This window comes from Anopheles arabiensis, chromosome 3 (genome assembly GCF_016920715.1).
Source record: "Anopheles arabiensis isolate DONGOLA chromosome 3, AaraD3, whole genome shotgun sequence".
NCBI lineage: Eukaryota > Metazoa > Arthropoda > Insecta > Diptera > Culicidae > Anopheles > Anopheles arabiensis.
Genome location: NC_053518.1, coordinates 11,518,112 through 11,534,905, shown reverse-complemented (window position 1 = coordinate 11,534,905; position 16,794 = coordinate 11,518,112). Strand labels below are relative to the sequence as shown.

At 44.0% G+C, this 16,794-nt stretch overlaps 1 protein-coding gene across 1 annotated transcript in view; it reads left to right on the top strand.

Annotated features, from left to right (window-relative positions):
• The first annotated feature begins 231 nt into the window (after nt 1-231).
• The window catches only part of LOC120900276 (mucin-12), a 139,403-nt gene continuing 122,840 nt past the window's right edge, over nt 232-16,794 (top strand). Inside the window, exon 1 of the mRNA XM_040307052.1 lies at nt 232-1,370. Coding sequence (XP_040162986.1) covers nt 1,313-1,370 — 58 coding nt within the window. The 5' untranslated portion in view covers nt 232-1,312. The remainder of the gene's footprint in view (nt 1,371-16,794) is intronic.

Below are 16,794 nucleotides of genomic sequence, written 5' to 3'. Positions count from 1 at the left end.
TCCCCACTCTCTAGCAGGCGTTGGAACTCATCTGCACGGGCGATCGTGCACACTACCAGTGAACATGAGCGTACACTACTGCCGCTTCTTGTAAGACGCTTTAGCGCACCTGGTAAGCTTTCGGATCGTGCTCGTGATCTTTCGTGCCTGCCACTCACAGACTCCGACCGTGGCGGGCACTCACGGTGGCCGCCGCGCAACCAGGCTAGCGAGGCGGCAAATTTACTGCCAATAATGAAATTAGTTTAAGAGAAGTGCTCGCCAGAGAAGCACTGGAGCCGGCGTGTCTTGCGAACGGGGTCTCGTCTTTTTTCCTTTAGCTGGTTATTTCCCGCTGTGGCGTGGCGTTCCAGGCAGCAAACAGTGCGCAGAAGCGCAACAGCAAACGGCGCAACCGTCCACCGAAATAGGAGAAAGGAGGCCGTGGTGGTTTCGTGTCGATTTTCGAGAGGAAAAAAACACTTTGCTGCTGTCCCCGCGCTCGGAAAAGTGCGCCTGTGGGAGTTTAACGAAAACAGGGTGGGGAGAAAAACACCCCCAAAAAGGAAAACTGTGGAAACACCGGCCGAGACACGGCAGCCCGTATTTCGTCGCCTGTCGATTCAAGCATAGTCCTGCGCGTTAAGATTGTCCCTACGATTCGACAAGTGACAGCCTGACTCGATCCCAGCCCGATCAGCCATTAGTGCTCCAGTTTGCAACGCGATCGTAAGAAAGAAAACGGCAGGAGAGCACACAACAAGGCAAAGCGCGGAAAAAGATCTACAAGTGTGTCTGTGCGTAGGAAACGAATTTCAAACGATTCCTTCTATTGCGTTCGCTGCTGGATGCAAGGAATTTTCATTTAGTTGCTAGCGTGTGTGTGAGTGTGTGTACTTGTGTGTGCTTTTGTGTGCAGATTGTGCCTGACGCGGGAGTTTGTGTGTGTGCAGACTGTGCACCTGAAGCGAAATTGTGTCGAATATTTGCAGAAAAATATCTCTGCCGTCCGTTCGAAAGTGATCGAACAGAAAGCGGCCACGTGTCTGTGTGTTTGTGTCTGTGTGTGTGTGTGTGTGTATTTGCTGAAACTCCGGTGAAACAAGCGCAGCGCCCCAACCCGTTTCTGCTAACGATAACGGAAAATAAAAGGGCTTTTTCTGAACGACAGAAAAAGAGCTTTGCTTCGTGCGTGCTGGTGTGCTTCTTTCTATGGCTCGACCGATAGGAGCGTAGAGTGTTGTAGCGTCTGCGTGCTTTAGCTAGTACCCGTGTTGTTTCACAACTTTATACCCCCTTAAAAACCGAACACACTCACAACACAAAATCCACGATGGAGTTCAAATTTGGAATGCTCTGGATCGTCAGCTGTATTTTGCTGCTTAATCAAGGTACGTTGAGGACATGATAAAAAGGGCTAGAAAATAAGAATAAACCAGTAGGATTCAGTAAAATGTTCTCTACTGGAATCCAAAAGGATTGTTCAAGAATTTACTATTTAATGCCGAAGAGATGATGCAACTGGCATTAAATTGACTTGAGCATTAAATTCCAATACATTGAAGGTGTTTGAATGATACTTCAATGCCACAAAGTGGTTATTACAGGGTTTTCCAGGGGTTCTCATAGTTGTGGGACACTTCCTTGAATTTTTCTTATGGGAAGTGAACTTCATTTGATGGAAATTGGACTCTACGGCACCCTTTTTGGACAGCTCCTATTGGAAATTCCTACTGGATTTGTCCAACAAGGGTGCTGTAGAGTCCAATTCCCATTACATTAAGTTCATTTCACGTAAGAAGGAATCAAGAAAGTGTCCCACAGCAATGATAACTCCTGGAAAACCCTGTAAGTCACAAGAACTTTTTTACAGTTTCTTGAACGTTAACCTTTAAGGTCACAGCAAAAAAACGTAAATGTATATCAACTCAATAACAAATCGGGCATATTTTTGTTTCAACCAAAAACCGATGCCAACAAAATTAAATAATTTTTTAAATCACTACTTTATCGATAAAAATAAAACCAACCTGCCACGATGTTGAAGATGCCTGTTTGTAAAGACAAACACTTATCTTTAACCTTACTGAGATTAATTTAAAAAAAAACGAAAATCAAAAGAATCCACCGTATCCTTTCACTTCTCGTTGACATATACTTCCTTTTTGCTTTCGGTTTTTTTCCGACACTGTCAACACTCACGATTATGGCTGAACTTGAACTTCGAGCATCGCTCTCGTGTGTTGACGCAGCATACATATTTGTGGACAGTTATTAACGCGAATATTGATGCGCTTTGCCTGCGGGGTCGATGGGACAAGTGAAAACAGAAGGGGAAAATACAGTCGCAAGCAAGTGGCTGAAGAAGATCGCATCAGAAGGACGGCGTGTTAAGCAACGAAGAACACTTGAAAGTGTAATAAAACAATCAAATTAAAGACGCATGAATAAGGAGGATGATATTCGCAGCAAGAGTAAAAATTTATTATTTTACTAATTTTCGTGTGTTAATTGTATTAAGTATTTTCTTTATAATGTGATCTTCACTTAAATTCCACCAGTACAGTCATTTAATGTGGGTTAAAAATGTGGCCAGTAGCTCCAAAGCCATGAACTGCATGCCTCTTTGCACCTTTCCGTCGCAATGATGCTGGACTACATTCCACACGAATCGAAACGAACACCGAAATGCACACTCTGCGCCTGCAATTGAATCCACTTCACTTGCAGCATGCAACCAAGTGCAGTGCCGCGTGTCTCCGCGTTTTACATTAAAATGCAAGACTTGTGTTCTAGCGGGCACACTTCAGCCATCGTGGTGCACACGAGGACGGCTTGTTTGGCTTCCGAATTTGGGCCGAACGTTGTTCGATGGCGCGTCACCATTACCAACCGTAGTACGTCCTTGAGTGAGCCCACTTGGACTGGACAGAATCGGTCAGCAAAAGCCCTCCAACGTGTGGGTATGAGGGGGAGGAATTATTTTTAGCAAAAACGCTGTTTTTGCAGCGACGATAGCAACGGTGACGCGTGAAACAGAATGTTGTATGTTGTGGTTTTGGTAGGAAATCTGCACGATATGGTATGCACGAGTAGTCCAATTGCGGTGGTTAGACGGTTGGACCATAACCGTAACGAGGCAATGGACTTGGACGAGGTCGCGTGGTTGTGGTAGCGTTACAACAACTGTTAACATTATGACGCAATCTGAAGAATGAAACCCAAGATTCATTATGAATGGTGTATTTTTGCTTATTGACATCGACTTAATAGTTATATTTCAAATCAACCTTTACGATCGCTTTCTTTTGAGTGTAAAATAACAAGTAAAATCTCAATGAACCTAAATGCATTGTAAAAGAAACCTCTGCTTCCACCAAAGCTCAGCGTTTCAAACCGTTCCGCGTACGAAAGGCCCAAAGGAATGCGCTATTGCGTGTACCACATTCGTTTGCGCAAAGCGCTCACGTAGGTGGAGCATCAAATCACACACCAAAAACCATCCCACCCCTACGACAGGCAGGCAAACCGCGCTATATCAACCCCGTGTACCCCCAGCGTGTATATGTGTGTTGGTATGGTCCAATTTATTTGGAACACATTTAATGTCCCATATGACTCAATCCCGTTTGCCGTTTGTCGCTAGTTCGAGAAGGTGACGTTAAAAGTAGGTTCATGTGCGATAAAAACACACACAACAGCAAAGAAACTCAAGCTCAACAGACAGCCACCCACCGAAGTAACATAATCACACGGTGTGTGCAATCGCCGATCGATCGAACGGGAAGAGGGAAAATCGAAAGTCACCTTCTGGGGTTCACTTCCCTTCGATCGATTTCCGGGTGACGATGGTGGTGGTGGTGGGTGCGATAGACAAGTATTTGGGAACACCCAGCGGTTGGGGAGGTTTGCTTAATTTCCCTTTCCTCCCTTTTGTCGAGGCGGCGGCGACGGCGTGTGGGCGTTTGCTTACAGAACGAAACGTTTTTCTCTCGTACTGTGCAGCAGCTCGCATGTGATCGATTGTGTTTGAAATAGAGCGCTCGCCCGTCGCCCGTGCAGAGTTTTCCACTCTCTACACACTTCTACCTACAAGCTGAGGACAATGTAGTATAAGCTGAAAAGGGAGGGAAGGACCTGTTGTTTGCCTCCTCTATCTTCGCCACCGCAAGACAACGCAGTTTCTTGTTTTTAACAAAACTGAGAGGAAAAACTACGTCGGCATCGCTTTGGCGAGTTGCGGCGCAAGGTGCCACCAGTACCAGTCTATGAGCTTATGTATGCTGTTTTTTTTCTGCTTCTTCGAGTTTTGCATCACTTGTATCGTTCATTTGAGGAGGAGGTTGGGTGCTAAGACAGGAAGAAAAGTGCAAAAAACAGAAACATTAATTCCCTTTCCACCAACAACGGATCGCGGCGGTGTATGGAAATGCATGTATGCACCTGCAGCCATATGGAGAGTTTCTGTATGTGATTGTATATGTGTGTGTGTGTGTGTGTTTGTTGAGTGAAGAAAGCAAACAGGAAAACTGTCTTGTGTGTACATTTTTCCTCCCACAGCCGATCAAAGCAGCGACCGTGTTTGGCAAACAAAAGAGGCGGCAGCAGCAAACGAAAAAAGCATAAAAAAGCAATGTCTTATTCTTTTACAAGCGCCCGTGTAGCCGTGCTACCCGTTGATTTTAACCAGAATGACAAGCAAACAGAAGTAGCAAAAGTACGGACACACACACACACACAAACCTAAATTGTATCACCAGAAACCGCAAATACGAAATGAAACACAGTGCAAAAAGAGATAGAGGGAAATAAAACCTTCCGTTTCACCCACTGGAAAAAAAAAAGATTGCGGTGAAATAGGTCTTTTTTGCACGAAAGCTCACCTAGCGAAAGAAGCGAATAAAAACCTCCATTGCAAATTCTTCTATTGCATTGAATTTTGTACTGACAAATGGGGGGTAAACGACACATTTTCAAACTCAACGGGCTTTGTTGGCCACCTTCCTTTACCCACCTTGGGCTTTATGCTACCGGTGTTTAGCCGTAGAGAACGTTTCCTTTGGCAAGCGAATGGTTTGCCTGGTTGTGGTCAGCTTAGGGGCGGCAGGGGCAAACCAGGAAACACCTGGCTGCAGCTATAGCTGCAGCGTGTATGCACCTTTATTCTTTAGACACATACAAAAAATCCCAACGTCGTCCTCGTACTGTATCTAATGATGCGGTTGAAGCTACCCGTGTTTAGTGTAGTGAATTAGAAGCCCGAAGCTATTTGATGGTGAACTAATGTCCCTTTACTAGCGCACTTGCGGGGTTTGAACGCGTTGCTGTATGGCCATTTTCTTTGTGCAAATAGAATCGCGAAAAGGGTCGGCAAGTTGACAAAGGTGGATGTTCAATGGCGTGACCAATTTTGTGGCATTTTATTGCGCTGAATTCGTTCTGTCTTTTTATTCAATGGTACGTTTTTTTCTTGTCTTTTGTGTGTCATATAATGAAATTAACAAGACATTGGAGGCAATGGGAGAATGGGATTTTTTCCAGTAAGAATTGAATTTATACAGCTAAATAAGAGTTTGCAATGCTTTCTAAATTCCAATTACAATAAGCAATTGATGTGCTGATGTAGTAGAAAAGGCACAGTCTTTAGCATGGAAAATATAATGTAAAATAGAACCTTTTCGTACTAGAATTCTATTTGAATTGCTCGCAATGAGCTAATCTTAGTGATGATAATTGTTATATTATTATTTTACACACTGTAAAGTTTGACCAAATGAAACAAACGATCAATTTGACTGCAATTTGTTCTAATATCATTAATTTGGTTCACAATAAAGAAACCTTAGTAAATAGTGAATTTGATGCATTAAATGTCTAGTTTGATCACTACAAAATCAACACATTCTAAGTCAAACATTGATGACTACTGTTGCCTTTGCAATAAAGATATAATAAAGCGAATGCAACATTTTTGCCTTTTGTCAAGCGCTTGCAGCTTGTTAGCGTCTTACGCTATAATTTGCTAATTGCTAAACAATAAAAAGTGTTGTTTAACACCACCTGCACCAAGAAATCGCTCCATCAGCACTGACCAAATTTTCCCGCGCCTAATTTCGGTGTGGCGATCAACGAAACGCAACGCGACAAAACAGTATCGCGCCGCGATTTGTACCAAATGATCAATCAATTAGGTTTTTGGGAGGGAAAAAATGGGGTCGATTGAAACATAACGCTGACGACAATGGTCAACCAATGGTGCGCAATCAGTGTTGACGGAACGGAGCATTACGTCACACGGCCGAGCCCGAGCGACTAAATAGAAATCACTTGGCGAACTGTAACGACACTGCCCTTCCGTAAGTCGCGTGCTGTGGTTGCGGGGTTGCCTCACACTGTCTTTACTCCCTCTTCCTCGAAGTTCATCAAAGCTGCCAATCTCGACCATGCCGAACCGAACCGAGCAATGTCACCAGGCGCGGGGACACGCGCGCGCCTTCGTTAGCTGCACCATTTTAATGTGCGCCCTGGGCTGGCCCCACCCAGTAACGTTACCAATAACTTTCTCCACCGAGTCGTGACGAGAGGGCGGCATGTTTTCGCTCGCATGTTGCATTGTGTCCCATTGTTGGCAATGCCAAGCCACCACCCACCTGGTACCGTACCGGGGGTACACCTGTGTGCAACCTGTAAGCGAACGATGTGGTGTTTGTTTTTACTTTCTTTTGGTGTGCTGTGCTGTGTGATATGGGCGACCTGCTTCGGTTGCATAACGGAGGCAAAATTGGGAAAGAATAACTATTGAACCCCGTACGAAGGGTTGCGGCCCCGCATTAGCCATGGCTTGCGAAGTGGTCTAACGATCAATTTAAATGTGGCACACGCTTATACCGTCTGCACAGCGGTGAGCGATCGATTAGGGCCGACATGTTCATCCGCCTTCCTGTGGCAGCGGTGTGGCATTGTTTCCGGAAACACGCGTCCACCCAACCACATTACCTCACACGCCTACAATTAGCGTAACAGTCGGTTCCGTTCCTCCCTCCCCCTGAAATGTTTGTTAATGTGTGGAAATGAAAAAATAAAAATCGACGATCAGCAAACATCACTCACTTCCCCGTTTATTTCGGCAAATCATATGCAGCTTGAAATTAAACCGCACAAAACGATCGACCGGTACAATCGATCGATTGCTGGGGGGAGGCGCACAAACACAAAAGGAAAGCTGAACGAAATGAGCATGAGGATGCTTCGAGTTAACAAACCAAAACGGGGGGAGAGGGGGGTGTCTGTTTGCCACGCACATAAGTACCATAATTATCTCATAACGTATCGCAAATAGAAAGAAAAAAATAACGCATCTTTGGAAGATGTTGCTAAGAGGGCCGAATGCTTTCGGCCTGCCAATCTGGCACGGTGAAGAGGTATTAAATTGATATTAATTTTCACCTCACCACGCGGACAGAGTGGTTTGCCACTGTGTGCAATGGTTTACAAACGGGTGGAGAGAATCCTAAAATGTTATGTCTTTCACACATTTTGCGTGCAGTAATTTGAGGGAGAGGTTAAAGGATGCGCAACCTCCAAACAAACTCGCATTACGAGTTCGTTCGAGTATTCAGCAGCTAGTAGTAACGCTTAACACAATTATCATCATTTTGCTGTCTGTAATGGAGTGGATTGGTAATTTTGGCTGGTAGCGTTTGTTTCATCTGCCAAACGGCTCTTCACCACACAAACACAATGGAAACAGTAGTAGAAATCAGTTTGAAGCATCACAATGCGTTGGAAACCGGTTGAACGAAGGTAAATTGTTTGCAGACAAACATCGTCAGCGAAGTCATCGATGAATGAAAAAAGTGGTGGCCTGTAATAGACCATACTTATGTTTACTTATGCGTTGACAAGTTGAGTATGGATAATGCTAAACACAACAGAATGGCATTCAATAAGAGAGTAAGCAGAGTCTGAGGAAACAAACTTAATGTATTATAAATAATAGGAAATCAAAACAAGGGTCATTTATATACGCATGATTATTATGAACAAACAATTTACAAAAATCATAATTGTATTTTTATTTAATCAATTACTTCTTTTATAAATGACAATAAGGGGAGCCTGGCTGAATAAAAGAATAAGAAATAAACCAAATGTACATAAAAAGGGGTGATACAACGTGCAAATGAACAAGAAGTAAACATAAATGAGAAAGAAATGAAAAGTATTAAAAACCGTTAAAATATAGTAAAAAAAACAAAAAAAAAACAAAAACAATGGCAACAAGCGGTACAAAAGGAAGAAAAGGTTTAAAAGCTCGTGAAGAATTTGAAAATGTAATGGAAGTTATTGGAGCCTTTTTGCTCAAAATCAACAAAAAAAAGGCGTACAAACAGGAAATTTGCATACAACTCAAAGGAATCCAATCAAATTGGAATCTAATAAACATAAGAAAATCATCATAAATACAGTAAAAGATAAGACAAGATAATAATTATAGATATTTCTGTGTGACACATTGTGAAATAATTGATTTTAAAATCGTTCCATAAACCGGTTCATAACAGATTTATTCACAAAGCATGTGCAAAGAGTTCATGTTTATAACGTGTACCGAAACAACCACAAATCGATTAAAAGTGCATCAATTAATTATTATCTACAAGCGATAATGTCCGCCCCGTAAGCTTGATTAATTGCTGCACTGAAGTGTGCAGAACTCCCTTTCAAACATCTGATTGTCATCAGCACACGGAACGGAAGCAAGCAAAGTCATTTGCCATGAAAAATCACTTCCCTTCTGTGTATGATTGAATTTGTTACGCTTGTCGTTTACCCCCCATCCCAATGCAGCGTCGGCCACTTGCCTGCCAGACGGTAGTTGCTCTCGATTTGGTGGCTCCTTTCCCGTGTGGCCGATTTTGTGGCTGACCTTGGCAGAAATCAACTCACAGCACAAACACACCCATGCTCCACCACCACCATGCTATCCGAAAACCGAAGGCTGCTCGAACGATAATCACGCTCAAACAAACCACACATGGGCCAGCTGGATAAAGAGAAGAAAGAAAAAAAAAACCTTAACCGGTAGAGAGCCAGAAAAATGAAAGTTGAAACTACCATGTAAGGGGCAAAGCAAAGCGAATCAGCCCCTTTCCCCCCGGGCTGCCCAGGGCTGAGTTGGGGCTGTGCCGTCAAAAGACCTCCGCGTACGAACGGAACTGTCCCGGCTGTCTCGGAGCACAGCAAAAGCTCCAGATTCGGCTCGACCTTACAAGCTTATCGTTTGGGTTGGTTAGTCACTGGACGACCACAAAGCATATGCGAATGGCGGGATTTGCAAAAATTAATTTGTAGATCACAAAAAAGACTGATAAACCCACAGCCGAAGACGGACCGGATGATTAGGTCTCCGGTGTCTTGGGAAGAGTTTGATGCGGCAACCTACCTATTGGGGTAGAATCCGTAAATTGCTGTTCAACGCCGAGGTGTTGAAGAGCCTCTAATGTGACGGTGTTATAATTTGCTCGGCCAAAAAACATGACCATTCCACCAAAAAAAAAAACCCTCGAAGCAGCACTGCAGGGTGTCGACTGATCATGGGGCGAACACATCAATTTAAGTCCACTTAATAAGCTTTTGCGGGCAAATTTGCCAACAAAAACCGTTCCAAAATTGCGAAGAGAACAAATAAACATTGAAGGATACCGGGTTGAGCAACAGATTTATCAACCGATCGGTTCCTATCCTACCAAATCTTGCCAGCCTGCATTCGATCGTGTAGGTAAGTTCGGCATGTGATTGAACCAACGCACAATTCCGTGTTTGTTGCGACACATTCCGTGTGGTTCGAGTTGTTGTTTAGGTTGCTGGCCGTTTGTTTGTCGTGCACCGTGTAGCCTGGGTAGTAGAAGTAGTAGTAGCGTGATACAAGTCGTAAAGTGTTACACATCGGGTACATGGATTTAACGGTGTAAAACGAGCAAAGTTTTACGACATCTCGATGCAGTGGTGGTTGTTTTGAACACACACACATGCCCGCTGCCGAGGTTAAGCGACGTGCGACCAAGAGCTGCGTTAGGTTTTACGACCATGGGGAGACAAAACGCGTCGCAAACGGGGGATGTTTTCCGTAAAAGTTTGAGTTGTTGAATTCGTTTACATGGTTTTTAAATGGTCTTCATGGCAGAAGGGTTGAGTTGGGGTGATAGTAGATGGATTGGGCTACTTTCTTTATTTGACATCTTTTGTATGGGAGAAGTAACATTTGTAAACATTTTAATATATTACAAATATTTTGCATGTCAGAGACTGCGAAGCTTAACTTTCTATTCATTTAACGACCATAAATCAACACAGTGTTACCTTCTAAATCTTTTCACTGTAACATAGAGGAACTTAAAAAAGTTTTAATTTTACCACCAAATCTGATCAAATTGCCCATCATCAATTTAGCATATTGATTGAATGTTATGTAGACAAGACAAGTTTTTAAGTAAAACTTGGTTTTGATTTATTTCATTGGAAAATTTTCAATTTCGACCCGACCTTTGCTTCGGCATTTCGGCACGAGTTGCGATGAGTGAATGTAATATTTGTTTTTCCAATAGAAACCTTAATTTCTATAAGAAACCGTTGAGTCTTATTTTACTTGAATTCTCTCAACCTTCGTATAAACAATGTTTATAATATGTTTTTTTATTTATTTATTTTCAGGTAAACAACACTACTCATCTCTTCTAGTCCACGTAGTGGGACGTACAGTGGTACCGAACTACTCGGGGTAAAAATTTAACACATTTACATCTTGAAATCTATTTCATAATCAATTTTTCTCAATATTATCTATTGCACTGCACCCATTCCACCTGTTCCCATCAGCTGCGTGCGGCCGTTTCTCTTCCCAAACCCCTTCGCTCCCAACCCCTCACAGTGCGTGAGAATTTGCACGTGCGCGTGCACCACCTTACAACTAGCGCTCCAGCGCTAAACTCCAGTAGCCCAATCAGCTCATACCTGGTGAACGGTGAACGGTGAACAAACCTTAAAGCAATGAAAACGATAGCGCCAGGGCATGAAAAGCTTGTGAAAAATTTCCACCATCCTTAGCAAAGCAAACACACACACACACAGACAGAGCGAAGAGACGGCCCAAATTTCCCAATTCTTAGCCGGTAACGGTAACAAGCGGCACCTCCTCCTTCTCGGTGGAGGCGTTGTGAACCTGCTGTGTGGCCGTTGTTTGTCATTAAAGCTGGGGAGGGTAATTATTTAGTGAATTGAGAAATGGGCACGACGTTCACACAGCGGGTTTTCCCGTGCGCCGGGTGCTTTTTTCTTCGCAACCCGCCGGTTAATGTGTGTTAAGCGCTGCGCGGTGCAATGGCGGGATGATTGGGATCAATTGGGGCTGTAATTTGTTTTGAGCGCGCCCGCGCGCAAGAGGGAAATATCGCGTGTAACAGGGAGAGGAGGGACGGGATTAAATCTGGGAAAGTGTTAAGTATATTCAATAATGTTTTCACAGAGCTCGTTTGATTGAAAAATCATCTGAAAAAAAAACATCTTTCCGAGACACTTTCTAATGCGGATTAAAACTCCAATCTGCAAAGCCAATGCGGGCAAGCAGCATCCAAATTAATCAACAAAAACATACCTATGAAATGGTTGATTAGCATCGAATGGTTGATGGCACCCGAAAATTCCCCCCCTCCCTTGGTTTGATTGTTGGGCTTCAACTAACTAGCTTCAATCGATCGAACCATCTGGTTGCATCTTTCCGGCCGGAAAACGGAACTACAACATAAAGGGGAGGAAAGTAACACAGCTTCGATCACCACCATTATGATAAACTCTTGGCAACCGGCGAAGCAGGCCTCCATCATAAATTCGGCGTCTAATTGCCTGTTAAACTACCGCTAGCCGTGTCGTTTTCGGGCGAGCTGCTGGCGCTGCTGCATTAGCATATTTTATGCCCGTTTTCTCCCCGGCCGCGGGCCACGATGATCAATCGATCGGTTTACGATACCGGATCGGAGTTCCTGCACCATCCCCGCTTCCCGTCCTACCCATTGAGCCATGACGCCTGCCCAGTTCACGGGCGGGAAGATGCGCGCGATCGTGCTCGCGACCGGCTCTGGTAGGGATGGGGTCCGTTGAGAAATTTTCCCTTTCTCTCGTGCGATCGCGTGTTTTCGCGTGCCCTCCGCGTGTTTGGTGGTGGTATCGTCGAGTACCGTTTGCTTTTTCCCCTCATCGCCCACTCCCTTTGGGCCACTCGCAGGCAATGCACGGTGCATTGCACCGGTTTAGCCGACGATGAGACGGCGAGGATGCTTTTGCGACGTCATCCACCCGGCCCGAACGGGACCGTCCAAACGATAATCATCGGGTACGGGCAGAGGAACCGGTTTTGCCGCAGCTTCACTGTTTACTTATCTCTCTCTCGCTCGCTCTCGGTCTCGGCAAAAGGGTGTTCCAGGCGGGCGGTAAGTTTGAATGCATTTCTCTTGCATTTCTCTCGCGTCCCGCAAGCCGGTGGTTGGTCGTTCGGTTTTGTGTTTGTCCCCGAAAAGGTGGTACGGAAGGTTGAAATGTGATTCCCGTTTTCCTGGGCCTGCCACCGATGAGCCACCACGGCAAGGTCAATGTCGTGTGGATCGTGCGGACAGGACAGGAGAACGGACCATCTTCGGCGATGGGTCCGCTTCGTGTGCTGCGGGAGCTCGAGGTGGTAATTTAAAGGTCAAAATGAAAGCGAATTCGGATGAGCAAGGACGATACTGGTTTTAAGGTTCTGTCGTTGCTCTTTTGTGCTATTTGGAAGAAAATTTTTTATTTATTAATTTTTTTAGTTTTTACTTTGTCGAGCAATATGAGCTCCTGAGTATTTGAAAAATTCATCTGTTTTTCCATATGCAAAGTATAAAAAATGAAAAAAATGTTCAGATTTTTTCCTTCATAACAACCCGCAACCAACATAAACCGCACGCCCACCGGGTGCTTGAGCGCGAGGCAAACGTTTCAAACATAACGAAATAATTGTATCGCGTATGCGCTCCGTGCCGGCTTTCCCAATTATTATTTGAGGCGGCCCAGAGAGGGCTGCCGCATTCATCTCCATTCTTCGTTCCACATCTGTCTGTGTGTTCGTGCGCGAGTGGAGAAATTCGTGTGCATCGCTAATGAGAAGGGCAGTGCATCGTAAAACGTAAGAAAGAAGAAAAAAACAAGATCTTTCGGAGAAAACCGGGCAGACATAACCAGGCTCGGGCCCGGCTTGCGGTGGAATGAGCCTCCCCCGCCTTAGCACGCCCTTACCGGAGATGATTAGGTTGTTTAATTTCCCTACGATATGACCAACCCCGTTCCTCTTGCTCTAACCCCTCCTGTTTTGGCCATGTGCCATGTGGTGGAAAACAATTTCCCTGCCTTCGTTTCTTTTCGGCATGTTTTCCGGCACTGTTTGTGTGGAGCGTTTGACGGGGGCAATGGATGTTTCACTTTGTGTTTGCCGCGGCGGGTTGCAATTTTTGTTGGGAAGATGGGCGCATGTTTTTTTCTAGGGTTGGAAAGGCCGGTCTGCCATGCCATGATGCTGACGTTGTGCAACTTCCGATGGAGTTTTGTGAAATTTATTGGTTCATATTGTTTTTTTCTGTGTGAAATATTGCAATAGCTTTATGACGCAAAGAGCTTAACTTTCAGTGAACATTTGTCGATGTTATACATTTACATTAATATTTGAAATTTTATCGAATAAAATAGTAACTTAAGTGAACAAATGAAATTGAGAAATAATAGTAACCAATTGAAGGGACACTTTTACAAACTGGAGAAACTTAAACGAGCACCCGTCCACTTTCTAGCGCACTTACTCGATTAATGAAAACGCGTGCAAACGCACCGCTTCCTCATTAAAACAAAGTGTAAAATAATAATAAAAGGAAAAAAGAAACGGAAGGGCCAACGCAAATGTTTAACCTGCATTTTTACCATAGCGTTTGGCGTTTATTTGGTGCGGCGGTTTTAGTCATCCGCCGGCGCAGACAGTACCATACCCGAATGCGCACGCGCACACGAGAAACGCGCCAGCCGTAGTGTACGGAAATGTTGTACATGGCGCCCGTTTTTATGATGTCCGTTGCGGGCTGCCGCTCGACAGAACAATGTGAAACTATTTAAACTAATGAATACAAAACCAAACGCACGTGTGCGCACGGGCACGTGTGGCGGAACAGCGAGCGCCAGCAAACGCGGATCTGCGGAAGAAGTTGTTTTGACTAGCTTTTTAAATGTTTTGGGGGAAGGAAATTGGTGGTCCACGGCTGGCAGGTGTTACAATTCCGAGCTGTCGGACAATTAACACGATGCTATCTTTATTAAGGGGAAAAGGGTGTTTGGTGGAATTTGATAGACGGTTAAGGGAGGGGAGATAAGGAAGCCATTATCCTTAACAGAGGTTGTTAGTTATGATACATTTGATAATCTTTTTCACTGTTAATGATTATGTTTTATTGTTGCTTTTTATTTTTTCTTTGAAAATATAAACCCAAGAACCCTTTCTCCATTTCAGGTTTGCCTTAAACATTAGTTTCCATCACAATAAGAGCATTTTGCAGGTTTTAGGTCGATTGCAAATAGTCTTCCAATATCATTATTTTGAACAAAACAAAAACATTGTACCTTACTTACTTACTTATCCGGCGCTACAACCGCTTTGCGGTCTTGGCCTGCCTCAGGAGTGTCCGAAACCGCTCACGGTCTCGCGCCATCGTCTTCCAGTCCGTACATTGTACCTAGTGTTGGTAAAATAATTATAAATAATTTAAAAGCTAGTAATAATTTGAAGAAAAGAGGACAATAGTAGAGCGAACATAATTTAAAAACAGTTTAGAAGAATGAGAAAAATAAAAAGAGATAACATAAATAAAAGAGCACAATTTTGAGATATTTCATAGAACTTGAGGGACAATAAGCCATTGGAGTTTTTTTTTGCGAAAGAGCTAGATATAATTGTTATTATTACTATTATTAGGTCCTTATTCAAAGGACAGTTATAGTCCCCATGAATTTTCTTAGATGTAAACTTAACTTAGGTTATGAACATTCTGCTATGTCCTGACATAAATGCAGGCTTTAAAGGATTTTAGTGTCGCATCAAAATCGAAAAGTTGGTAGACTTCGTTAAATGCTCTGCACATAGAAATCAAAATTGAAAAGATGATAGACTTCGTTTAATGCTCTGCACATAGAAATTATAGGGTCACCTGAGCCTTAGTTCGTTCTACGCTGAGGAACTTTAGGCAGTGGCTTAGAGTAGCGGTCGGAGCATAGATGTCTGGTCGTGGGAGTAGGTATGGACAGTCGATGTTTCCCATTAAAAGATCTCCAACAAAAATTTGCTGCAATAAACGATGCCAGCCGTTTAGTTTTTGTAGCAAAAGAAGCTTTAGGCCTGTTTCGTGGGATGGATGTTGACTGCCTGGTTGTCATGGGAGAAAACGCAAAGCAACGGGAGAGTCTGCGCTGTATTGATGGCTAAGAGATGATGGCTTCCAAACAACGTGTGCATATTCAACCACTGATCTGACAATTTTCCAATAGACAGCTTTTACACACATTGGGTACCTGATACCTATAACCATTCGCTTAATCAACCCTAGGAGCTAAAGAGTAATAATGTAGGCATTCGTTTTATTTCTCTCTTTCGATCGAATTCCCACAACATATGAACATTTGGCTAGGTTAATTTGAACCATTAGAAAGTCAGCAACTTTATTGCAAATTTAAGCTTTGAAAATAAAAAAAAGTCACCCTCCTCAGATTACCTTTCCAAATGTGCACAATTCGCACCGAAATATGGAAACCATGTGCAAGATGTTTTCCTTTTCATTGAAACCTGTCGACTGGTGTCGGCCCGGTCCGGTCAAAAATCCCATATATCCCATCTCCGAGCAAGACCCCGCACAAGACCGGTTACCGGGGATCCCGGGGAACACAAACGGATGATACTGTTTTTTTGTATTTACCACCCTTCATCTTCTTCGGCAAACCCTCTCCCTCCGACCCGAAAACGTTACAGCAGTGAAAGACTCTGAAAACGAAAGTGAACCTGAAAATCAAGTTCAATTAAACGAACAATGAACGCCGCCCGGGTCCCGGGATGAAAGCGAAAACTCGCCAACTCTTCGTCACATAAATCGGGCTGCGTCGTCACGATCACTTTTTCCACCTTTCCACACACTCTCGCACCTTTTTTATGTTTTGCTCCATTCTTCTTCAAACTTTGAAAACGGTTCCGACCGAACGCGTCCAATTCGGGTTGGTGGACAGGTTCGCAAAAGCGGAGCATTAAATAATAATAATAACACCGGCACAATCGGTATCGGGAGGAAAAGGCGACGCGAAAAAACAAAACAAAAAAAAACAACCGGAGACAAAACAAACTTTCACACATGACCGTGGCCATCCGTGGGCATGGCCGCTTGTTCCGGGTGTCGGTGCGTCTTGTCGTGTGTAGCCCGATCCGTACCGTTTCGTTTATGAGCTGGCTGGATGGCTGAGGTAAGAAAGTTGCGGACTACATCGTTATGTTGCTTTAAGCTGCAGTTTGCTGTGCGCTACTCCAAGCAAAACGAGTCTCAAAAATCCTGGACACTTGAAGCTGGTAGCTCCAAACAAAGTGTTAGTGTGCGTTTTGTAATTGTTTCGGGGATATAGCTTTCGCTCCTGCTGAGACGCGACGCATCGTTTTGAGTAAGCCGATCCGGACCTTTCCACCCTCGAAGAGCGGTGTTCGTTTTACTTAAGCGTGGC